The following is a 25531-nucleotide window of genomic DNA, read 5'->3' on the forward strand; positions in this document are numbered from 1 at the left end:
ATACAGATGATAAAATAATGAAATAAAGCACGACAATTAATCTGCACCTTATTAAGTATAACAAATACAAGAATAACTTGGAAATATAAAAACTTCGCTGAAAAAATGAACAATGGGAAAAGAAGATAAACCAATTCAACCATTAATGTGGTATCCTGTGCACCTGATCTTTTCCGTTAGCATCAGCTTTGACAAGCTTTGAGTAGAAATCTTTAGAAATTGTTCCATCAGCTAATGCATTTTCCTCGACATGTATGAAAGCAACTCGAAGAGCCTCATTTCTGGAATTCAAGCAACAGGACAGGGCAATAATCATTCAGCACAGCAACAACCAACACACACAATAAGACAAAGAAAAAAGAACTTTGACATACTGCAAAAAAAGTTAAAGAGTTACAGCCATCCATAGTTCACAGACCAAAATGTTCAAGGAACATTAAGGCACAAGGACCGAAATTTTCAAAGGCTCAAGGAACACTAAGAGCCAAGACCCTTTGGAACCAAGGCACAGGGCGAACTTTCAGAAATACAAAATTTAATATAAGAGACCCTTTGGACCTTAGTCACTTGCTTAACATAAAAAAGATATGATAAGATATTCCAAAAACAAAATTTCAGAAAATTATCTATTTACATTCAGACAGCAAAGGAACGGATCCTTGGATGAAATTAAAGTAGCTTCAACCAACATATACAGGATCAAAATGTGAATTAGGAATGAGTCAGCTAGGAGAAATAGAACCAAAACAAGAGGACGGTAGGATAAAGACGAGAAACTAGATAAATAAGATATGGTGGATCAAGATAAAATAGCTCAAAAACAAAAGCATAATTTTTAAAAACTGAATATAAATGCCAGAAAAACTCTTTTAGCTTCATATTCCATAAGATATCTATCTTTTCAAAGAAATACGGAAATAAAATATCAAATATGAAAAATAAGATTTTAATATAAGAGAAAAAAAAGAGTAAATCACCAATAAGATTATTGAAAATAAATAAAGAACAACATACAAAGATAATATGGCAGTTATCGACTATTATATTTATAGTAATACAGCAAAGGCAAAGAAAATTGTCCACAGCCTTGAAGTAAGCAATGGGCCCTGTTTTGGCCCTACATTGCGTTTCCATTCTTTAACATGACATCCATATCGCCCTTAGAGGCTAAAGCTACTTTCTTTCCTATAACCTCTCCCTCTAGGAAATCTCCACTCTATCTCAACTTATGCCAGATGGTGAGCATATAGAAATATGATGACAAGGCATCTATCCTTCCTCTGCATCCTTTCTTTTCTACTGAGGTGAAATCGTGATACTTCATTTCAAGAGCAAAGAAACCGAAAGATGACAGAGAAGATGAAAAAAAAGGAACGGACAGGGGAATCAAAAGTAACATTATGGAAAAACCAAGAACACAAAGCAATGATTAATTGAAGAGTGGCAGGAGCAAAGAAATTACAAATTAAGAAAGAAAACAAAGAGAAGAAAAAACATGTAATTGAAAGTAGCAACAATATAAAAGCAGGATTTTGAATACCAGTCTGTATCGGCATACCGAGCTCTGATCGGTATGGTACGTACCGATGGTATACCCTAAAACCTTAAAAATATAGTCACCTACCACGCCAAGGCATACCGATCGGTATACCTCGATAACGATCGAAATCCGAGGTGATACCGGTCGGTACATCTCGGTACTGGTCGATACACCTCGGTACCAGTCAAAACATTAGTACTGCCTGGTAGAGGACGGTCCGCGTACCGGTATCCTCTCGGACTGATATGTACCACCCGTACCGGGCAGTACACATCAAACCCCTGCATAAAAGGACAGTAATAGGAGCTAGGAAACCAGAGCAAGAAAAACAAATGAAAAGAAAAAGAGGCAGACGAATAAATCAAGATAGCAATGGCGTTTTTTCGTTCTATCCCAACGAACAGTTAGCCCCACTGACAGGCAGCTCAATTATGATGCATCACAACACATAAATTCAATTATTGAAAACAGGCAGACTTGATTTTGATAAAAGAAAGCAAGTTTTGAAAGATGTATGCATTAGAATATATAGGCATCTCTTAGTTGCCATAGCATTTTCGAATAGCCCACAACACGTGAAAGATAATATGCACTCATTGAAGCCTATGAAACCAGACCAAAATGAGGATTCCATAATGAGTATCCATGCTAATCATACATAAGTGCACCTTGGATGGACCTTCATAACAGCAGTTGGAAACAATCAATATCTTGCAGCATGTAATTCCTACAAAAATTCTAGAGGCTTGCAAATCTACAATGTCCAAATTGTCAAATTGAAAACCAAAATTTCACAATTATAAAATCCATAATGACAACAAAAGTCAGAGAATTTTAACATATATCAATAACATTTATGACTTTCAACGGCCTATATCAAAGGCAAACCCTTTGTTTCAAAGATAAGAATTTATTTAACCTCTGCATAAGGAGAGCAATATCGGCTGCCTCTTGAGCCCCTTTTTGTTTCTGTTGACCATAAATTTGGCATGAGACGACATACGTAAATTTCAGATCAGCTTGGGCACGCGATTCAGGAGACAATTCATATCCTTGTGTACTCATGTAATCAGCTCCAGAATAACCATCTTCAATTCCTGCAATATCACATTATAATATATAGAAAAATATCACAATAAAGATTACAGGTCTGGTAAAGATTGGCAGATGAACAGCAACAAGAAAGTACCTCCAAGATAGCGCTTTTCTAGATAACTTTGTAACATAAGGGCCCTTCTGTAGTACATCATACCACGCACTACATGATCACGCCATGAAATTGTTAATAGCACATGAGCAAAAGAAGAAAGCAACAGAATAGCCATGATATGGCAGCTGAAGTAGATGAGCTAATAAAAGGGAGGCTTAACATTTGGAAGTCAAAGAAACAAGGGGGAAAAAAGGAGACGATTGCCAACAGGCAATTCAGGTAGCAAAGAAACACAATAACCTGTTCTTGCCAATGTTTGGCCGCGATAAGATGCCCAAAACCGCAATTCAAGGTTATCATTATCTTCAACAGCATCTGCAGTTGATTTAATTCGCTCTAGAAAGTTTTCCCACTCATCTAAAATAACAAATTGATCATGTAAGATTGATGAAGAAATGAAATTATTTAATGTAGATGACATTTTAAAAAATCAGACGAATCACCATACCACATTTGTTAATAAAACTAACATGGCAAGATAACTGAATCAGTAAATGAATTCATGTTAATGTCATACAGGACATATGAATATCTGAAGCGAATCAACATAGAGTGAATACATCCCAATGAGCATGCCAGCTAAAACTAATATCTCACAATCGAAGCATAAGAACTTTCTAGAAGTTGATGTTTTATCTGCACAAGATAATGCCATGTGCACAGAAATGTTTGTACAAGGATGCTTGCACACAAAGCAACTATCATGTGATAGAAGTGAAGGACCACAACATGTGGTCATGAGGTGGAAGCACAACACCAAATAATCATAACCAAGGAACTGATTTCTATGTGATAACTAATAACCAGCAGAATGATCTTGGCAGGTAAACCAAAGGCAGAACGCATGGTAGGCTTTGCAGCAGAAAACAGATAAGCCATGACTAGCTTTAAAGTGATCTACTATTTACATTAACTTGAGAACAAACACCATTACTTCAGAAAATTGCTAGATGCTAGAGGTCATTAGCCAATCAATCTGCATAATTTGAAGGTGTCAATTACCAACTCACTAGTTTAAGCATAAAAAACAAACAAAATTAACTTTCAAAACAAAAATTCATAAATGTTAAAACGGTAGGCTGATACGCATTGAATCATTGTAAGTTGGAAGTAAGCATGTTTCAGGTTGTTTTCAATGAGTCAACAACCAATTCAAAGGCCAAAAGAAAATCACAGTGTTTAGTTCAAATGATTCATTTTTGCATTTACGTATAAAATAAATAACATACAGGCACAAAAATGCACCATGATCTGTCACACCACCATCTATGTCATGCCTTGTTCCCAATCAAATGTAATCTTACCATCTATGCTAGTAGGCTAAGAACCAGATATCACATCAAACGTCAGACATGGGCTACCACGCACCACAAAATCCATGGAAAGGCAAACTGCATCAGCACAGAGCAGTTTGGCAATCATGTAGGACAAAGCATTTAAAGGGGCTCTGATGATAACGATGGATGCTACTTGCTCCACACCATAATTTAATATACTTTATATTGGTCAGACTGGTACATTGTTGATCTGACTAAAGGCCGGTGATAGACCATACAACATAATATGAATCAGTAAATCACTTTTTTATTCTTTTTCCAGTAATACTGAGCAACAATCATCGTTTCGGGTACCAGGCCCATTTCGGCGATCTGTCGCATAGGTACGCAAAGGTCAGTACCTATGTACCGACACATGGTACACTAGTATATACCGGTGTTTGGCAGAGGAATAAATAGAGGGAGAAGAGGAAGGAGAGGTGGAGATATACAGGAGAAAAAAGGAGAAAGGAAATGAAGAAGGAAGAAGAGGAAGCAATGGAGGAGGAAGAAGTATTGGAGAAGGAGAAGGAAGAAGATGAGGAGAAGACGTGGGAGCATCCCTATCAAGAAGAAGGAATGCAGGGCAATGGTGTTGGCAGCGACGGCAACAGCACGACCAAGGATTCGCAAAGCAACGGTAGTGTCAGCGACATCAGGAAGCAACGGTGGCGACAGTGACGTCACGAAATAGCAGCAACGGCGGCGACAACAGCATCATATGCGAGAAGAGGAATCACATTCACAAGCCCTAATTTGGTTTTTTTTTCTTTTTTAACGCTGAGTTGGATGAGTCCCACCACTTTTTCTTTTTTTTATTTTAATCAGGCCACCCAAAACAAGATGGACCATGAACCGACCTTCGCCTGGACGGTACACACTGCCTGTTTCATATCGTTTTGAGCGGTACAGCAGTCCTTGATACTGAGCAACACAACTCAGTGTACCACTCAGTATGTTGGTATTGTATCCTTCTGACAAATTGTTGAAACCAGTATTTGACGAACATTTACAATCTTGCTTCAGACAACTTGGATCTATAGGTTATGGTTACAAAGATAGTACCTTTTGGAATTCAAAGCTCTAGGAATTTTTTTGTTTCAATTTCTGAGGGTTGGAAACCAGAAAGTATTTGGAGCAAAGGCAAGGGTCTTCAGCTATGTTTTTTTGAAAAGCCAACAAACAAAGATAAAAGAGTAGATGAGGATTAAAGCAAAAAAAAAATACTTTTTTAGTTTTTTTTAGTTTTAAGAATGGCAGTAGTAAAACAGAGACCAAAATAAGAGCACGATAGTTGGAGTTACTCTAGTTCCAAAGAGTCGCACCTAGACATCTTTACCCTACACCAATAGTGTGTTGAATAAACCGTTACACCTTAGGGGAAGAAAAAAAAAATCCTCATGTTAATTTTATCATGAGAATGCTAACCTCAACATACCTCTATTCATGGAAAATCAATCTTTGGCCACATCAACATATATCCCTACATCAGCCAATTTGCAAAGAGCAACCAGTATAACCATATTGTGATAGGCAATGCATAGACCAGTAAACAAGACCAATTTATAGGAAAAAATGGTGCTTAGGGAACATCTTAACAACAGCTGATATGGTGCTAACAATGACCCAGAATAATGTACCAGTATGTGACTACTCATAGTGTAGTGAAATTAGGGATTAAATGGCAATCATGTTCTCCATCATATCAACCTTTTGGAACAATGGTGTCACAAAGAATTTTCATCTACAGAACCTTAACAATCAGTAGCAATAAGCCAATAAGCATATCATTTAAAATGTGTCATATATCGATTCACCCAAACTCTGAAAATCATATGGTCGATAGAGTAGGAGCATAAGCCAGATCAAATTGTTCCTAAAATGTAAATATTAGATAAGCTGATAAGCAAGCTAGAAATTATCATGAAAAACTTAAATAATTCTCTAGAAAAAACAAGGACTACCTGTAAAACACATGTAGGAACTCCTCAGATCACGTAAACCATATATCTACAACGAATTATTCAAAGCAAGGTTTTGAATACCGGTCCGTATCGACGTACTGAGCTCTAATCGGTACGGTACGTACCGGTATATACCGTCGGTACGCTAGGGCGTACCGATGGTACACCCTAAAACCTTAAAAATACATTCACCTATCACGCCAAGGCATACCGATCGGTATGCCTTAGAAACGGTCAATATCCAGGGTGGTACCGATCGGTACGTCTCGATACCGGTCGATACGCCTCGGTACCGGTCAAAACACTGGTACTGCCCGGTAGAGGACGATCCGTGTACCAGTATCGTCTCGGACTGGTACGTACGCCCATATTGGACGGTACAAATCGAAATTGAGAACCCTGATTCAAAGTCCAAAATCGCAAGTATTACTGGTAGTGTAAATTCTAAACTTACAGTAAACAATGGATTTGAAATATAAAGTTGAATTTTGTACTGCCATTCAGTAAAAATTATATACGCCAGACCACATAAATCATAAAAGTTCTCACGAAGAACTGAAGGATCACCTGGAAAGATCTTCTGAAGATAAAAAAGGGTTGAAATCCCATCTTCATTTTCAACCCGTAAATCTGAATAACTGTAGAGTACTGTCTCACTGTAGTATGGAGTAAAAACACTACAATCCAAACAAGTAAAATCTTAATTACACTAAAAATGCTTTGAAAATTTGCAACACTACCAACATGTTTAACAAATACCTAAAAGGCATCATCTCAGAAACAGGATTCGGCGACGGCATGTTCATAAACAATGAATTTGCAAAGAACTGCAGTCTCCTTCTGGCTTCTAAATTCTTTGGAATATTTGTAGCAGAATCTTTTACGGTTAAAAGTAGATACAACCGTTTCACCTGTTCTCTCTGAAGAAAAATACAAAGTAAACCAGCAATATATATTATTGATAATAAGCACTAACTTGTGAACTGTAAGAAGGTTCCATACAGTTTCTTTGTCCCTGGGCCATGAAATTTTAGAGAAGAGGCGACCTTCATTTCTTGCTCTCGCTAAAAGTTGCCAAGAATCGAGTTGCTCACTGAGGATAAACAAACTCATTGGATTCTAGGCAATATTTGTATGGATACCACAAGCATATTACGTGTCACTATAATGGCCAAGTGTTCAATGGTACCTCAAATTTGAGGTCAAGAAATCATGAGTGACAACATCATATAATTCATGTGCAGCTTTTGAAGCACCAATGGCAAGTTCAGGAGTCTCATCTCTTATCTGCATAATATTTCTTTTTATGAAGAAAACCACTAGAAAATAAAAAGGAGTGTGAAAACAAGCTATCAAACAGCATCTAACACACAAATATATTAGACAGAGACCAAGATGTTAAGAAGTGCAGGCACAATCGAATAATGACATCAGCATGGGACTAGGACAGTAGTGACAAAATTTACGCACCCTCAAGCGCATATAACAAAAAACAAATCTGACTATCATGTGCTTTGTTTTTCGTATGTTTTTCGTAACTTGTTTTGTGATAGAAACCTTATGCTAGCATCACAATTCATAGACAAACAACTACAAGATCAACATGTAACAAAATACAAAACTTGACATGTGGGATACTTAAAATGCCCTGAAACAAAGGATTTGTATGCTGTAAAATTTTCAAATTTTGCAATACATTCAATTTGTTTCAAGTTTGTGGGTTAAATCATTTATCGCATCCTTGACAATTCTTCTTAAATTTTACAGTCACCAGTTTTATGCCCTAGCAATAAGCATCCAAATTAATGTAACAAAACTAGGCATAAAGCAAGATTAGAACATCACAGAACATGAGAGACGGTGATAGATGAAACAATGAGCAGTTCATGTTTCTTTTACATGAACTAGCAACCAACTGTAAGGCAGATGGACTAGTTCTCAGATGACTCACAAGAAGCCCAGCCAAGGCAGAGAACCTTGTCAACACCAGTTGCAGCTTTTTAAGCGTTATAGTTACTACCAGTGAGTCCACTGAGATACTGTTATTAAGTTCTTGGAATAACTTCTCCACCCTGCCATCAAGCAAATATGTAAGATTCGCGTGTAATAAAATTATGCATTTCTGAAAAGAAATAAGAAATTTGCAATAGAATACCAAAGTCTCCCTTCACCATCAACTACAGAAACCAGAATCCTTTCCATACTGTAGTAGACTTCCTTAACAGCATATGCCATGTATTTGTCCTTTGAGATTCTGCTCCATAGATCAGTTTGTGTATCTTTGCAATCCAAAGCCACGTCAATTGCCAATGGTATCTATAAACATTAAACAGGTTTTAGAATCAATTGAAAAATAATTGCAATAGGGTTTTGAAAGTAGGAACTATTACTACTGACAACAAACCTTACTGGTCAGGAGAAATAAAGGCCATTGGACCAACCGCCAGGTCCCGGAATTGCTTGGAATAGAAAGCAAATCCATTTCTCTGTCAAAAACCATGAAAACAAAATGGCCCTTAAGGCCTTAACTAGTTCGACAAAAAATTAGAGACTCAATGCATTCACAAAACAGAAGTTCCATAGCAAGTAGAATCACATCTTAGAAATTGCATTTACCGGTTGTTTATGTAGTCTTCTTCCCGCAAGCTTTTGATAATTTCATTCCAAAAGGGAGAGAACTTCGCTGCAAAATCCCTGTCCATATCTTTAGAATCCTGAAGGTAAACAATGGAGGAACACCATAGGCATCATAAGATCATATATCAATAAAAGGATAAAATATTCTTTTTGCAAATAAAATAATTATGGGTTGTAACTTAATCAAATAAATTTTGGAGCTTTAAGAACATGACAACACCAAAAGTAGTGACTGCTTATAATGACAAAAGAATCAGGAAAATTGAAACAGTTCAGCTGTTTACAACTTGCAGTGGTTCATACTTCAGAGATTGGTGAACTCAGACAAAACATGTCTTTCTACTCACCTCTAAGATAGAGATTTCTTGATTAGTACCTGAACAAGATTTTTTTTCAAAAAACACCAAAAAGAGAACTTCCATTGTGAGTTGTAGAGATTGACACAGAACATAACCTATTCCAGTCACAAACCTATGATGCAGTACAACCTGATGGAAGTAGAATGTGGTTTCCTCAGCATAATTTGGATAAAAAACCTGCAGAACAGGCATGGAATATGCCAGTAGATCTATGTATGATCTACAGGTTAATGTGGGATTCTAATATCATACACTATTGATGGTTAAATCAAAGAATACTAATTTGTTGATTATGAAAATCAAGATTATTCAACAGGAGATGGCTGCTATTGTTTCTTTTCTGAATAATCTTCCACCTTCACATGCCTTCTGCTTTTCAGCATTTGCCACCTCATTCCACTGCCTCAAACAAATCATTGCATCTCCACTGTCAGCTCCACAATCTCCATATCTTCTCACTCTGTCTGAGCCCATTGACCCAATAATGCTACAGGACACACTACCATTGCTTTTGCTCCATCAGATGCAACTCCATCACCACTTCGAAAACATTTCTACAGTTTTCTCCACCTCCCTTCCCCTCATCTTCAGCTCCTGTGGCGGCAAATACCAATTTGATACAGTGACACTTACCTCAACCGTCATCTAAGTAAAACATACATATCAGAAAAAAGTATTAGAAGGTTCAAGAAGTTACAATGCCAGATGAGATGGCACCGAAAAAAGAGGACCAAAAGAGTGACACTAGTTCTTGGGGGCGAAATGTGCACATTTCATGAAAGATGTGCTAGACGGGCGCTAAGAAAAGAAGCATAACAAACTGATGCATCAAACTTGTACTGGACATGAATTCTCTGCATTGCCTTGTATAAGCCAATGAATATTGCAACATTGAACATAACCTGATATGGTTGACTCATTAGGAAAGTAGGAGAAGGGTCTGCTATAAATTGAGGCTGATAATGTCACAACAAAACTGAAAGGTCTACTAGCCAATAAATTGCAGACAAACCTCATACTATGTAGCCGAACACCTTAAGCCCATGTTGCTAATAGTAGACACAACAGATCATCCACTTCAAATGTGAGGCTAATCAAGACATCACAATAAACTTCCAACATAGTTAACTACTACAACGATAAAACAGAAGCAACAGATGATATATTTGGTCAAGATGCAGAGCAGATAATGGCATTAACTAACCACACCGAGATGTCATGTCTAGTGATTGACATTTCGCTCGGACCGATAGAAAACGGACAGTACGCACTGGTCTGAGGTGAACTGGTATGCGGACCGCCTCCAGTTGGCACAGTCCGGTCCTGACCTTTTAAAAAAAATTCAAAAACAAACATTAGTGCAAGCCCTCTTCACCCCGAACATGAGCCTTTCACATTTCTCTTCAGCAGCTCGTCGCCACCCACCACCGCCCGCCTTACACTTCCTCCACCTCTTCTCCCCTTTCTCCTCTTCCACCTCCCTCCTCTTTACTACGTCTTCTCCTTCTTCCTCTTCCACCTTCTTCCTCCACTTTTTCCTTCTCTTCCGCCTTCCTCTTCCTCCTCTTCCTCCACCGCCTCCTATTCTTCCTTCCTCTTCTCCTCCTCCATCTTTGAAACACCAATGTACCATGTGTAAGTACACCAGTACTGACTGGTACTACGAGTCAAGCCAAGGACAGATACAGCTCCATAATTCTTTTACATCCATTGAGTTTGATGCAGAAATTGTAAATGGGTTATATCAGTGCATTACAAGATTGGTTTCAAACCTTAAGATGCAAGATAAGATCAAAAGTAAATTATCTTTATATAAGGATATCAATGGTCTTTTTGGAATTTCAATGACAGTTTGATCAAGGACAACTACATCCCCGATATTAATAAATTTATATAATTAATTTTATGTATAGTATGTTATTATTAATAACAAAGTAAATTTTGCTACAGAATGGTGGAGTCTATCTGGAAATTTCATCCCGAACTTGTAACAATTGGCTATCAAAATTCTTAGTTTGATTTGTAGTTCTACGTGTTGTGAGAGAAACTGAAGTGTCTTTGAGCATGTAAAGATCACAAAATATTTTTGTTTCAATTAATCTATTCTTTTTTAGATAGATATATTAATATTTTTTAAACTATATAATATGACAGATTCACACGAAGAGAAAAAATCGGTTAGAGCATCGACGATTATATGATCTTATTTATATAAAGTATAATCAAGCAATAAAGGCTCGTCATGATTTGCGAAATAACATTGATCCAATCTCATTACAAGACATTGATGATTTAAATGAGTGGTTTGGGGGGAGGAATGGGTGCAAACTTGCAAAATGTCAAAGATGAGAATGTATTCAAAGATGACAGCTTAATATAGAGAGATATGACAAGAGCCTCAGGTGTTGGAGAATTACAGACATATTGTAATCACATTAAATATTTAAGTTAGGAATTAATTTTTTCCTTACTTGTCATTGTAATTTAAGGAAATCTTAATCTATTTCCTTGTTTGTTAATACGAATTAGAAAATAACTATTGAGCATTCAAATAGGGTGATATCATATTTGTTAGTATATTAAATGAAAATAATTTATATTAAATAAATACAAAATTTAAAATAAATTTTCTTTAATTGAGGCTCACCTCCTCTTATTTAAGGGGAGGGATTTCTCTCCTTCGTTCATCACCTAGTCGAGCTTGGCAGCAGGAGGAAAGAGGAGTTACACCCTGCTGACGAGAGGTAGGTTTTTCTACCTTCCTTGAAAATAAAAGTTTTAGTTTTTATTTTGATTTTTTAAATGTTGAATATTTTGTAGTTTGAAAGATATTTATCAATTCTTTAAATGTCAAAATCATATTGTTGCATAAAAATTTACTGAAGTTTTTATAATATTTTTAATCCTGCTTAAGACTTTTATTTTATATTTAAACATATTAAAAATTTATATGTTTTATATGATATTTCCTAGCATTACAGTTTATCTTTAATCTTATCTAGATTAAAATCTTTGTTAGATTAAAATATGTCATCTAAAATTTTTTTTTTATATTCTTTGATCTGAAATTTAAAATGTGTTATTATAAATGATTTAAAATTTATTTGACTATAATATGTTGAAATTATACATGTGTTGAAAGTATGATTTCTATTTAGATTTAAAAGGTTATTTCCTTGTATTAAAGCTATCTCCCGATCTATCTTTTAATATGTTATGATTTCTATTCAAATTTAGAATGTTATTTCCTTGTATTAAAGCTTATCTCCTTATCTATCTTTTAATACGTTATTATGTTTTTGTTTATATTGTTAATAAATATATGTTGTGGTATGAAATTAGATATTAATTGGATTGAAATTGCTTATAGGTCAGGCCCAACCCATAGGTTAGGCCATGGCCCACTGGCTAAGCCCAGTCAGTAGATCAGGCCTAGCCCGTAGACCAGGCCCAACCCACAGGTCAGGATTTGGCTCGTAGGCTAACCAAACCCAACCATCATGAGTGGTCACATGCGATGCACATGACCAATCCATGGGCCAAAGCTGGGCCAGCTTTATGTGATACATGCCTAGTCATATATAATGCACATGACCAGTAGATGGTGGCTGGCCCAATTCAGCCAAATATTGTTGTTGGATTTGAGCCCAAATATTGATTGAACTAAACTAAACTTGATTAGTCTAGATCAATTCAGGGTGATTCCGAATTATTGACTTACTCAAGTCAGTTTAACCTAAATTGAACCTAATCTAGTCCAAATTATACTAGTCTAGGGTGGTTCCAGACCAGTTAAATGAGGATTAAAGATCAGTTCAGTTAGGTTCTAGTAACTTAAGTTCAATTGGCTCGATTGAACTAGGGTTCAAGTCAATTGAGGGCTAATTTATATTATTTGATATTGATGATATTTGAAAGAGATGTTTTAATTGTGTTATTTCATCCCGATATGGACATGACCAGTGTAAGATTATGTTATTTCCCTGCCGAGAGTAGGTAGGGCGATTCCTTTCGAGGATTAGCGAGCCGTCAGACGTGGCGGCTGGATGGTTCCCCCATCCGCTGTTAGGAGGAACGTGTTCCCACTATGGCGGGTGCGGGACACCACTCCATCTGCTGTTAGGAGTGCGATATGAGTTTGCCTCCATCCGCTATTGGGAGAACACAAACTCATCCTGTAGGATAAAGCCTCTCCATCCGCTGTTGGGGGAGTGCTCCTTCGGGTATTTGATATACGCCAATGGGATGATTGAATTTTGATCATGTATTCATTTTAAGTTGACTTTTGGGGTTCCTACTCAGCGTTGCTGAATTTTCTTTGTATTTTATTTTCAAAGCAACCTCCCTCTAGCACTAAATTGGATTCCAATGGAGGGCTGACCTTCCTCTACCGCTAGGTAGAGCCGCTAGGATGATTCTTGAAGTTAACACCACTATGTTTACTTTTATATTTGTGATTTGATCAATAAATGAATTGTAATAAAGGCTTATGAATAATGAATAAAGTGATGTTTATCTACTTGGCCTGAATGTGTGGAAAGGAAAAAAAAAATTTCAGGATGTGACACATATACAATGCAGATGACAAAGGAAAAAATGAGTGCAAAAGTCTCCAGTTCATCTCCTGCCATTGTCGAAGAGAAGAAAACATATTTTGATAAAGATGAATAAAAGGAAGAAAAAGATTATGATATATTTGAGAAAGACGATGTAGATTATAATGATGATTGAATTTAATATAAAACTTTATTATTTTGAGTCTTTTGACATTTTTGTTATTAGAATATGGATAATATAACTTGACAATTTAGATCTTTTTAATAATGTCATATTTTTATTTATATAATCATATTTATCAATTATATTATATTTTTTATATTTTAATATTTTAGAGCGCTTCACTTCGCTCTAGCGAGCGCTTAGTACCTTCGGCATTTTGGGACCTTAGCACCTTTTCACACTTAACGCTTTTTAAATCACTGCTTCCATGCCACCACTAATCACATGATGGTACTAAAATTATCATATGACTAATGTGATTGGATCATAAACAGATAATATCAAGATTGGTTCATATTTTATGCAATTATTAATCAAGTAATGGCTTGAAGTTACCAAAGGGATTAACATTTCAAAACACTAAACCATATCCAACTTAAACTAGACAAAGCTTCAGATGAAATCAGGCCATATCTGATCTGCAGGCAAGCCTACCAATTCCCTTTATTTTATTTACAAAATGAAATGCGGGTAGATGGTCCCACCATATCATTACAAAAAAGATAAAGAAAATAGCCAACAACGCAAATAAGGCAGCTTTGGAATCAAAGAATTGACGAGTTTCTAGCTCTTTCAGATTGGCACAACCAATTAACAACATCTATTGCAGGCCATTTCGGAAGATTCACATATCTAGTCACATTATGGTTGGATACTAGGGAAGGATGGCATCTCTCCCTACCACCTAAAACTAATATAAAATTTGAGGTATACCAATCAATATTGAAAGGAAACAAGAATTGGTTTAATAAGTAAATTTCAAAGATAAAGTTACTGTGGCAAAAGTATTAAATATATAGCTACTGCATCACATTAATTTTTTGAAGTTCCCAGCATGAAAAAGATAATTTTGAAGTGGATCAGCATCATAATGTTGTCATGATACAGATGGCTTGGATCTTCCAAAGCCTACTCAGCCTGCCTGAAGCACCCTAGTCTGACCCATCTAAAGTCATTTGAACAGGAGCATATTAACCTCTATTTCTGACAAGTAATAGGCCAACCGGCCTTCTTACTATCTGGCAGTACCTGAGAAGCCAAATTTTGCCTAATCTTTTTTTTTTTTTTTCATTTCATGTTGATAGACAAAGATTATAAACTTTACTAACATATTAAAGCAAGATCTTCTAACCTTCGGGCATATGATTAGGCTTTTTTTAATATGATACAGCAGCATGCATGTTAACTATGTTCCCTCTCCCTCCCAAGACTTCTACTTCCACTTCATATGAAGTAGCAGAGTTAGACATTGTTCCTACCAAGGTTTGCGATTTCGAATCGTACCGCCCGACACGGACAATACGTATCAATCCGCCCATGAACCAGTACGCGGACCGCCCGCTACCGGGCAGTCCACTCGATATAGCGGCCTGGCTGCGATGAGGCTGAGGAAGAAGCATCGAAGTAGGAAGAAGGAGAAAGTGTTCGAAGAAGAGGGAGAATCGGGAGAACCTCGGCACGAACTTGTTTCCACGCCCTTTCTCGATCCCGATCCGGTACTGCCCTTGCTCAATGATCCCGATCCAGAAGGTAACGACGAGGAGAGTCGTAAAGAGGAGGCTATGGAGGCGCGGGGATCAAAGAAGGCTATGGCTATAGCAACGGAAGAGGCGGTCTCCTTCATTTTCTCGTCTGCGACTATGCAGCCTTCTTCTTCACCGCGTTCTTCACCGAAGGTCGGAGACGTGTGCGGCCTTCAACATCTTCGTCGCCTTTTTCGCCGAATGTCGTAGATGAGGTGATGAGAATTGGAGGTGACATCGCCAAGGCTGCATACACCTTTTTTATATTTTTATATTATTTTTATATTTTACATATTAATTTTTATATTTTTTATTAAAAAATATTTTTTTATATTTTTATATTAATTATATATATTTATTTAGGCATACCGTTCAGTATAACATACCATACCATACCGAGCAAAGCTCTATACATCAGTACGGTATGAAATTTCGAACCTTGATTCCTACCATATGTATCTCCCACAAAAGCAATTAGAAAATTGGTTAATTGAATCAATTACAAATGAATTTCCATGAAACCAATTCACTAGCATATATTAGCAAACTTCCAAACAAAGTGAAAGCATATAGTTATACAAATCCAATATTATGACAAATATCATGATCATGTTGACTCCCAAGAAAAGGCACAAAACTTCTGAACAAACAGTAGCTTCAAAAAGCAAAGGATAAGTAATTGTATCATTCAAGAACCTTACACAAAAATGTATTCATTCAATTACAGAAACTTCCTATAAAATATTCATGACAGATCAATTTCACAACAAGTTTGATAATAATCTGCTTTCAAAGGGAATTCATTACATTGCAAAAACACACAGACATAAAAGTGAACATCAACATATAGAAGGTTTACTATAAAAATCCACAAAGATGGAGAAGCCAAAAGAACAAACATTTGTATTCATTATATTTGTAATATGTCACATTGTTTTTTACTTTTTCTTATAATAAGCATCCCTATATACACACACACACACACACACAACAAGCAAACAAACATGACAAAGACTTCTTCCAAGGATTATTTATAACAAAATGTGCTGCTAATTAGTTACACATCACAGATTTTTACTGCTTGAGAACGAAAAGACCAAATAGAACTACAATACATACTTTCATTGACGGGATCCATTTGTCAAGGAGTACTGTTATAAATGATTAGGATTGATGTGCCTATTGCCATTGTCAGCTTGAGCCAAACCGTACCATGTTAATTCATGCTAGAAGCACTGATACAAGGGTAGGCTTTTTTTTAATCTATGTCAGCGGCAAGGGCATGCCAACCAGCACAACACAAAATTGTGATCTGCCAAAAACATTTTGGTATACTTTCATGCCCAGAAGTGGCAATATTTAGGTGTTCAAGTTGTTTAAAATTCAAAAAACTAACTCATCACTCTAAGAGGGGATGACAGAAAACAAAATTACCAAAAGAATTTCTTACTAAAAAAGTGCACATACAGAATATATATTTGTCAAAGAAACCACTAAGAGCAAAATATAAACAGTAAAAAAATATATTGTAATATGTGGACAACTGGTACAAGAAAAAAGAAAAAAAATCAGTAAAAACATTGTAGAAACATTCTGATACCATTTACCTGTACAAAGGGAAAAAGAAATATCTTACCTGAGCAGGCGGTCTATTTGGAATACTTCTACAAAAAGTTAATAGGAAATCAGTGACCACAATATAAAGTAAATATGTACTCAAAAAATTAGTAGGAGGCTCAGAGTTGCAACCTTTTCATTTGGGATGAGACTAGATTTTTCACAAAAGCTTCTGGAAAACTCTCAAAACGTTTGTGAAACATATCGAGAGACCGTATCTGTCATGTTGCCAAAAATACCATTATCATAAGCAAGTTAAAGTCCAATGCATGTATGGTGATATTTCTGAGACAAGAATCACTAAAATGAAAGAATACCTCACCAAGGCGACCTAATGCACCCAATAATCCACCAACAAGAGCAGACAACAAGGTGTACCATATATGGATGTCCATTAGATAAATCTAGAAGTCATTAAAATGATTTTATTATAGCAAGGAAAAGAGAAATTCAACTACATATTCAGAAGGCTAAACAAATATGCATCCCAACAAAGCAGATAGAAACCCACAGCAAAGACAGGCGCCCAAAGACTAAGGACAGTCAGAGCATTCCTATTACCTGAATGGATACAACAACAAAAACAAAAACAATTAGCAATGTGTTATGCCATCATTTGCAATTGTGCAAATGATGTTGTCAGGTCAATAGACAGAAAACACAAGCAAGGACTTCCATGTCAATCGGCACTAATTGGCAGGAATGGCATGGAATGTAAAAGTATATTGTTAAGATAAAAGCATCGGAAGAGATAGTTGAAGTGGCAGCATACATCGGTATTGTCATTATACCACATGCCAGTATAAGGGTATAGGGTCAAATCAAGCCATGTTAATTGATATGGCCAGCATGTACTGGTTCTTGATTCCTTGAACAATTATGCATGTAGTCAATTACTTATCAGACATCACATGCTGTAAGACATAAGTGCCAAATTAAACAGCAAACTTTAAGCATATTATGATTTTGGTACCAACTGTATCATTTACCATCCAGGACAATTTTGGATCCAAGTCAGAGGTGGTGAGAAAAACATATTTAACAGCCAGGCCTCGTATGGTCTGAGAAATGGTTTGCAGTTTGCATCAACAAAAATTAAAGATCAAACAAAGGATTCTAGATGATTTATAATTTAAAGGTCCTGATTGTTCATTGTAAAAATGCATTGATACAAAAAGAAAGAAGATAAATATTCATACTATTCAGAGTTCAAGAATCCATCAAACCAATTGGTCAAAGTGGTAATTTTTTATCATTTGGGATATTACATCCTATTTTGTTTTCTTTTAAAAGGTCATAATGATGTGATTAGGATTAATGTCCATAGTAATTGGCTGTCAACAATCCAAATAGTTAGGTTTTTTATGAGATGAGATTTTCATGTCTTTCATGACCTTAAAGCATCGAGCATAATTCACTATGCAAATCTAGGTTTGTTTCATATCTCAATACTCATAGAACGTCATATGGAATGATTAGGACTAAACTATTAGCATAATTGTGATTATACCTTTTAAAAATGTAATTCATAGATTTCATTTTTTGCATTTTTTTGAAGCTTATGGAAGTTGTTGAACACTTTCTGCGAGCATAACAGATTTTAATCAATGAATAGATACTCCTTTAAATGGCCAGTTGAATCTCCTATTTTGTGTCATTATTCAAGTTATTAAGCTTGGTTGTGTTCTTTACCACCCTCTTAAACCTTCATGACTCTATTATTTCTATTATATTTCATGCTTGCGATACTAGGTTATGCAAATCCTCCAAGCCATTGTTATGTATAGGATTATGTATAATCTCTTATATCTTGAACACAGTCATCTATAAGCACGACAGAAACACAAATTCCTTCCTAGTTTTGTTTTAATTTCTCTGATTTTTCAAGTTTTAGATGCAACAGAGTGGTTATAATGTTATATATCAAATGTAGTAATAAGCTCTTGTTTCCCTATTTCAGATAGATGAAACCTAAAATCATGCAGGCCAAACAAAATTGCATATCTTAGGGGCTTTAAGCCTCATCTTCACCAATAAAAATGGGTGTTCTTCTCACGCACATATCCAACCTACAATGCACACTCCTTAAAACCAAATGAGAATGACTTATCTGGCTCAAATTGGTGAGAAACTATAACAATATGACAGTATTTCTTTTAGTGAGAAACATCTTACAAATTTTATCATCTATAAACAACTGAGAAAGTGAGAAAGGCAACACACATGATAATCTTCAGGCAGTAAACTAACCCTTTGACACAAGATCATGCCAGGAGTACTGCAAACCATTCAGTTCAACAATTACTTTTGTTGGATCAACCAACGGCTTAATCTGAAAATTTGAGTAAAGTTGGAAGACATTGTCAAGAGAAAAAGGAAGATACACAAGAAAATAAAATTCTTTAAAACAATAAAACTCGTTCATACTAACAACAAAAATAAATGGATAGGAATCTGCTTGCCTGGAGATAGTAAGCAAACAAAAACTTGCAGGTAAGTATGACCATCCAGTAAAACACATACCTGATGCAATCACGAGGAGAAACTTTAAGAGAGAAATAAAGAAAAAGAGAAGAGACAAAATTAAATAACTACAAAAGCAGTAATCACAATTCACAAACATAAGAACAAGAATCATCTTCAAAAAAATTTCTTAAACCAATTTCATTTGTTTTTCCTAACTAACAAATTTCATTAGACCCTAAAAACTGCTGAGCATTTATACTTGTTCATGAAGCCTAAATTGCCTCACTGGTAAATTATTGATGTGTCAAATCAGCTCAACCTAGTAAACAATAAACTACTATGCTACGAAGAAAATATGTACATACCGGGCATAACTACTTGTCTTCTCAAAAAGACCACGCCCAACAAAATATCGTTCCTGAAAATTAACAATTCAAATAAATGCACGCATATAAAGATTCATCTTCAGGATTGAAAAATAAATGATCATATTGGAAAGAAACAAAATAAAATTACTTCATAAATCCATTTGAAGAATTGGAAGAAAGGCCACCGGTCAGACATATCCGAGAGAGTATGGCAAGCTGGAATCTTGACTAATGCCGCAAACGTCAGACGAATAACCACATAAACACCCAAAATAAGGGTATATATGCGGAAATAGGTTGAATCTGAGTTCCTATTATTTCTTTCATCCAAAACCTTCCTGAACTCAGATTTAGAAAATCAAAAAAGTATGAGCAAGTTTTTGCCCGTTGGTGTTAACAAACTTCATTTGTTTGCAGCACTAAATTCACATAACTTACAAATAAAGATATGTCAAAATTGTAGAACTGCAGCCAAACCAAATAAATCTTATAATCAATCTTGAGATAGCAAAGCCTCTGGTTGTACTATAGGCCCCAAACATGAGTAGGACATCCAGACAGCCTACAAGCAAAATGAGGAATTGCAAAAGTGTTTTAAAAAAAAATCAAACATTAAGAAACAACATAACACAAATAACTAAAACACAAGCACTTGCTAAAATTAAACTTTAAGGAAAAATGTTGGAAGATAAGAGAAACCACATAAATTTGGTATATAAAGAGTTACATACTCTCAATGAAGTGCAAGATAAAAAAAGCCGGTCCTACACTAAGTACTACTTTGAAGGTATTCAAGTTAATGTGCCCATCGTAGAAAGCAATAATTGTCAATGCCTGCATTAAATGATAGAACAAACAGGATTAAATTATTATACAGATTCTTAAAAAAATTTAAATGCAACCACTCGAGGAATCCCTTGCTCTCAAACCTGGAACATCAGGAAAAGGAAAATCCAAAGCCGGTGAAAGCTCCGATACAAATGCAAAAAGGTACGGTGCTCAACGAACCCAGTTTTCCCGGTCTGTCAGAAGCAAAGAAAACAACAAATGATTACATTGCAAAAGGATTACAGAATGCTGAAATATAAAAATAATGTAGTACAGAGATATTGACAATAATCTTCAAGTAGAAAAAGATATGAGTTATAAAGATAATATAATAAACAAAAATGCTGGAGCTTAGCAAACTGCATACCGTCATCTAAGCCATAGATATAATGCATTTTTTATCATATGCAACAAACACTAAGACAAACAAGACATATTGTGTATAATTCCTAAGTCCATATGAAGCTATATCTAGTGGATAAATGACTAGCTAATGAGGATGTGTTTCAACACATAACTCATCATAACCTTCAGAAATTGCCCATGAAATTACATTGACAAGGTGACAACAGTCTGATAACCCACTGGGGAATATAAAGGTTAGAAGCTACCACATCAACAATCAAGACTGCCACTATAACCAATCAAGACTTTATCATATTTTTAAAGAAAAAATAAAGGCATTAAACAAGAAACAATATAAATAAAAAAAGAGTGCCATAAGAGACATTAGTTAAAGATTCTTAAATTCACACCTTTCATAAGAGAATTATCCTGATAAAATCCCACAGCTGATAACATAATATCGACAGAGCAGACAAAGATGGCATCAACCTTTATGAACAATTTAATTGAAAACCTACTATAGACCTTACAATCTCAAATACATTATGGAACTTTTAAATCATGAAGAAGTTTCTCATGCTATTCCTTGCATATACAACATCAAGAAGCAGAGAATTTATTATGTGCATCAGCAAAACAACTTTCACCATGTAACACCCATCGACTCAGTCTACTCACAAGAATAAAAGACTGGAAGGCAACCACAGACTTAATATACAACAAAATTCACAAAAAACAGACCAGGAAGATGAAAAAACAAGATTCATAGATAAAGCTTATAAACAGATTTACAAAATAGCACAGTCGCTAAAAGCAAGCACATAAATAAATGATATAAAAGCTGCATTCAGCTAAAACAAAGGTATACAGACATACAATATCAGAAAAATGGTTTGGAAAATAGGACATAAACAAGATATACGGTGAGATCCAAGGAAGCACACATAGCTACTTGAACAACAAGTGTAGCACTTTAAGCAAATCAAGAGCACAGAACTTGTTTAGTAGAAAGTATATACTTCAAATACTTAGGCAACTGAACAGGAATACAATCATGGGAAGCAAAGGCCTAACAGTTAGAAATTAAATCATGGCGAACAAGTTTAAACATGAATCCAATAGAATTTTCTGAAAAGTGAAAACAATGAAGACTCCTGAATATTATAAGAACCAAATGGCAAAAATATTTCTATTGCCTACATAAGGCAAATAGCAATGCAAATGAAATGAACAAATTTGAGAACCAAGATCCAATTACAGCCTAAGTTTATATCCAATTTGAGAACCAGATAAAACGCAGAAAGAAGCCGGTTCTATCATGACTTGAGATACATCTAATTTAATACTATTCTGCTAGATACCCACAATCTACAGATATTGAATGCGATAAGAAAGAATAGCATTTAGGGTTTACCCTCTTCCACTTCTTTGGCTTGAGGAGAAATGAAGACTCATCTTTTAGTGGCCATTTTAACTCCAAGCAAGAAGGAGACCTACAGGTTCAGCATAAATAAAAACACCACCAACGAATAATGATTGATAGAATCAAATAAACAACAAGAAAGAAAGAAAACCAGAAATATTCATTAAAATCATCATAATTCCGCCAAGCAGAGTGCGCAGCTTTTCCATTATTGTTGCTAGCAGCTTCCTGAATATCAGTAGGCACATTAGAAAACAAGACTGAAAATGTCATCAAATACTTCTGATGATTATAGATGATACAATTCAAATTTTGTTTGAAAAGACATTTAAGGCATTGGGATGACCTTGTGTGTTGCCAGAACAAACAATAAATTAAAAAAAATTAAAAAGAGTATTTAGCCCCTCGATTTAATCATACAGTTAAGCCTCTCAATTATGACAGGCAAACAGCTTAGAAGGGGCGGTCTAAATAAAGCATAGAATGTAGTCAAACCTTGTCATCGTCATAATAATTACTCAGTATACTGGAATGAGAATTTTAACAAGTTCAAGAACCAGTTATCCCATCTCATTATGTTATTATCCAATTTAACCCCTTTCTGCTCCTCCTTATATCAACTAACAGCTTCAAGTTCTTTGGTTCTATACCTCGCTGTATAAATTTGTGTATATTCCTAGTCAATCTAATTAAGGTATGCTGAATGATGGCATGAATATATATTTGTGCTGCATCAAGGTGTTAACATATGAATGTATCTAAAGAATGGTTACCAAGCAAGTGATCACGAAGCTTGCTACATAATCAGTTTATAAAAACTAAGTTTAATCAGAACAATAAATTTGATATTTCTTTATTCAAAAAGCAGGTCTGGTTCAGCATTAAAATTGTTAACAGCCTACAGAAACCTACTAATCATTAGTTCAAAACTTCAAATAACAAATCAGCATCTAGAAACACAAGAATATGCCTACCAACATAACTTCCCAGACCGTGGTCGTAAATGCTTATTGTACTAGTCACCATATATTTATGCACATATGTTTCAATCAAGTATTTTAGGAATTTACATATTCTTATTATTAGTACCAATCTCCAGGTGGATAATCTTAAACATAATAGGTAGCACATGAAATCTATACCTTCACAATTGCTGAAAACTAAAATTTAATATTATTGCCATTACAGTTAAAGTTCACAGAAAACAAAGATTCATTTATAGAGCAAGGACAAACATGTCACTTTGCCAAATCTATGCATGCAATACTCCCCTGTTATGATGCTCATTACCACGCAGCACACATGGCTATACAGTTAATGACTACCACAAAGAAACAAAAGCACATAGGGATTACTATAAAATTCCAAATAAGAACAATTTATAATTTCACTTCACCTTATGGAACAAACAAACAGGAATGAGGTGAATGAATCCTTTTCTTCATGGCAATGATTCATGTTCAAACAGAATTGCATAAACCAGAACTAGGAAGAAGCTCAAATAACACGCGGTTCATGAATCTCTTGCCATGTGAAAAGCATGTAAAATTAAACAAACAGTTCAAACTACGAAGCTCAAAGGCCAATCAAACAAAATTTGCAAATAAATCAAAGTTGAATCATTAACTGAAAGCAAAAATTCAAGGTGTATTTCCCAATTTAAAATTCAGAAGTAAATAGGTAAACATTGCAGCATTTGTGACATAATTTAAAAATGCATAATTACTATGGGGTGTTGACCAGTAAAATCATCTTCTTTACCAGGAAACTAAAAGTGATAAATGATAGAAAACAAATAATTGACAGTTATTAGTGAACCAGATTGCTCAGGCCTCATGCAATTTGTCAGGAGGAACTCAACCCGTTAGTTTTTTACACAAGGACAAGCAGTTCAAAAATGCGCAACTGTCATGCTTGTCTTGCCACAAGTGGTAATTATTATAAAGGCCTACCATACCAGGGCAAATCCAAAATCATTCACAAAGTACAGGTCAACACTTATGTATCACATGATACATATGGAATTATTAAAAACTTCTAAATCTCAGAGCAAACACATGCCAATTAAAAACTATAGAAAAGTGCAATCTCAAATGAACAATTAAGCAACCATATTCAACAATATTAATTCAACAATTAATACAATTCAGACAGCTATACAGTAATTGACAACAATATTCAACAATTAAGCAAGTTTACAAGTGTACAGTCAAGCATGCAACAAATTATTAAACTTTGAGATCCTTCATATCTACATTTCATAAGCCAGTCAAAAAATATTGCTACTCTATAGATTCTGCTCAATCATACCACAGAAGTAAAATAAAGATTTTAAGTCACTTTAATAGGAACCCACCGCTGCCATAGTTTCATAAATAGGAAATATGACTTGCTTAAGATATGATACAGAACCATCAGCGCAAATAAAACTCTTAGGAGGAACAGCATTTTGGGAGTCTAAGATTGCATCCAAATCCTTTGCCATCTGCAAACATAAATCAAAAGTTGGCACAACATCTAAATGTGGATATAAAATAGTTAATAAGACACGCAAGAAAAAGACAACAAACACAGAAATGAAATTTTCATTTTGATCCAAAAAGTTCCTACCACTAATGTGCAGGACCAAAAATATTAAATTCTATATAATTTCTCATTGTCCCTAGGTAATACCATGAAGCACTTTCTGTAGACACAAAAGGAACTCGTCAACAAGCATAACGCCCAATCAGATGACTTAATTTTACATGCCAAATGATCAAAATAGTTAAATAAAACCTTTCAAACGAACATAATTGAAAGATAATCAAAAAGAAGTTATTTAGAACATGCCAATAGAAATGGCATCAGTAACAGAGATACAAATACATTGCTGTAAATTGTAGAACATTTATTCAACATCAACAATCAGTGGTTCTTGATATAGTGAGAGCTATTTATAGATACCCTGGTTCATATCACATAAGTCATGCAAATATTAAGCAATTAGGTATACCAAAGCAAAGTACTACAAGTCCAAGATACTCACATGATGAAATATGTAGCAAATGCACTCAGGAAGAAAGCGGACATTAGCAGCCTCACCCCAGATAAGATAGTACAGAGAAACCAAGATGACCTTCCGGTTCTTATTAAGTGCTTCCAGACTGCAAAAAA

At 35.2% G+C, this 25531-nt stretch overlaps 1 protein-coding gene across 1 annotated transcript in view; it reads right to left on the reverse strand.

Moving 5' to 3' along the window:
• The window catches only part of LOC135631836 (callose synthase 10-like), a 60123-nt gene that overhangs the window by 19687 nt on the left and 14905 nt on the right, over window positions 1-25531 (reverse strand). The window contains exons 9-35 of the mRNA XM_065139810.1: window positions 25404-25521; window positions 24732-24860; window positions 22527-22603; window positions 22367-22445; window positions 20709-20801; window positions 20511-20613; window positions 20218-20341; window positions 19928-20117; window positions 19777-19829; window positions 19408-19468; window positions 19196-19277; window positions 17457-17506; window positions 17263-17349; window positions 17078-17163; window positions 16965-16992; window positions 8647-8744; window positions 8435-8516; window positions 8186-8346; window positions 7982-8102; window positions 7220-7317; window positions 7033-7123; window positions 6790-6950; window positions 6598-6707; window positions 2991-3107; window positions 2730-2798; window positions 2460-2637; window positions 164-281 (exon numbers count right to left, since the gene is read on the reverse strand). Coding sequence (XP_064995882.1) covers window positions 164-281; window positions 2460-2637; window positions 2730-2798; window positions 2991-3107; window positions 6598-6707; window positions 6790-6950; window positions 7033-7123; window positions 7220-7317; window positions 7982-8102; window positions 8186-8346; window positions 8435-8516; window positions 8647-8744; window positions 16965-16992; window positions 17078-17163; window positions 17263-17349; window positions 17457-17506; window positions 19196-19277; window positions 19408-19468; window positions 19777-19829; window positions 19928-20117; window positions 20218-20341; window positions 20511-20613; window positions 20709-20801; window positions 22367-22445; window positions 22527-22603; window positions 24732-24860; window positions 25404-25521 — 2764 coding nt within the window. The remainder of the gene's footprint in view (window positions 1-163; window positions 282-2459; window positions 2638-2729; window positions 2799-2990; window positions 3108-6597; window positions 6708-6789; window positions 6951-7032; window positions 7124-7219; window positions 7318-7981; window positions 8103-8185; window positions 8347-8434; window positions 8517-8646; window positions 8745-16964; window positions 16993-17077; window positions 17164-17262; window positions 17350-17456; window positions 17507-19195; window positions 19278-19407; window positions 19469-19776; window positions 19830-19927; window positions 20118-20217; window positions 20342-20510; window positions 20614-20708; window positions 20802-22366; window positions 22446-22526; window positions 22604-24731; window positions 24861-25403; window positions 25522-25531) is intronic.

This window comes from Musa acuminata, chromosome BXJ3-2 (assembly GCF_036884655.1).
Source record: "Musa acuminata AAA Group cultivar baxijiao chromosome BXJ3-2, Cavendish_Baxijiao_AAA, whole genome shotgun sequence".
Taxonomy (NCBI): domain Eukaryota; kingdom Viridiplantae; phylum Streptophyta; class Magnoliopsida; order Zingiberales; family Musaceae; genus Musa; species Musa acuminata.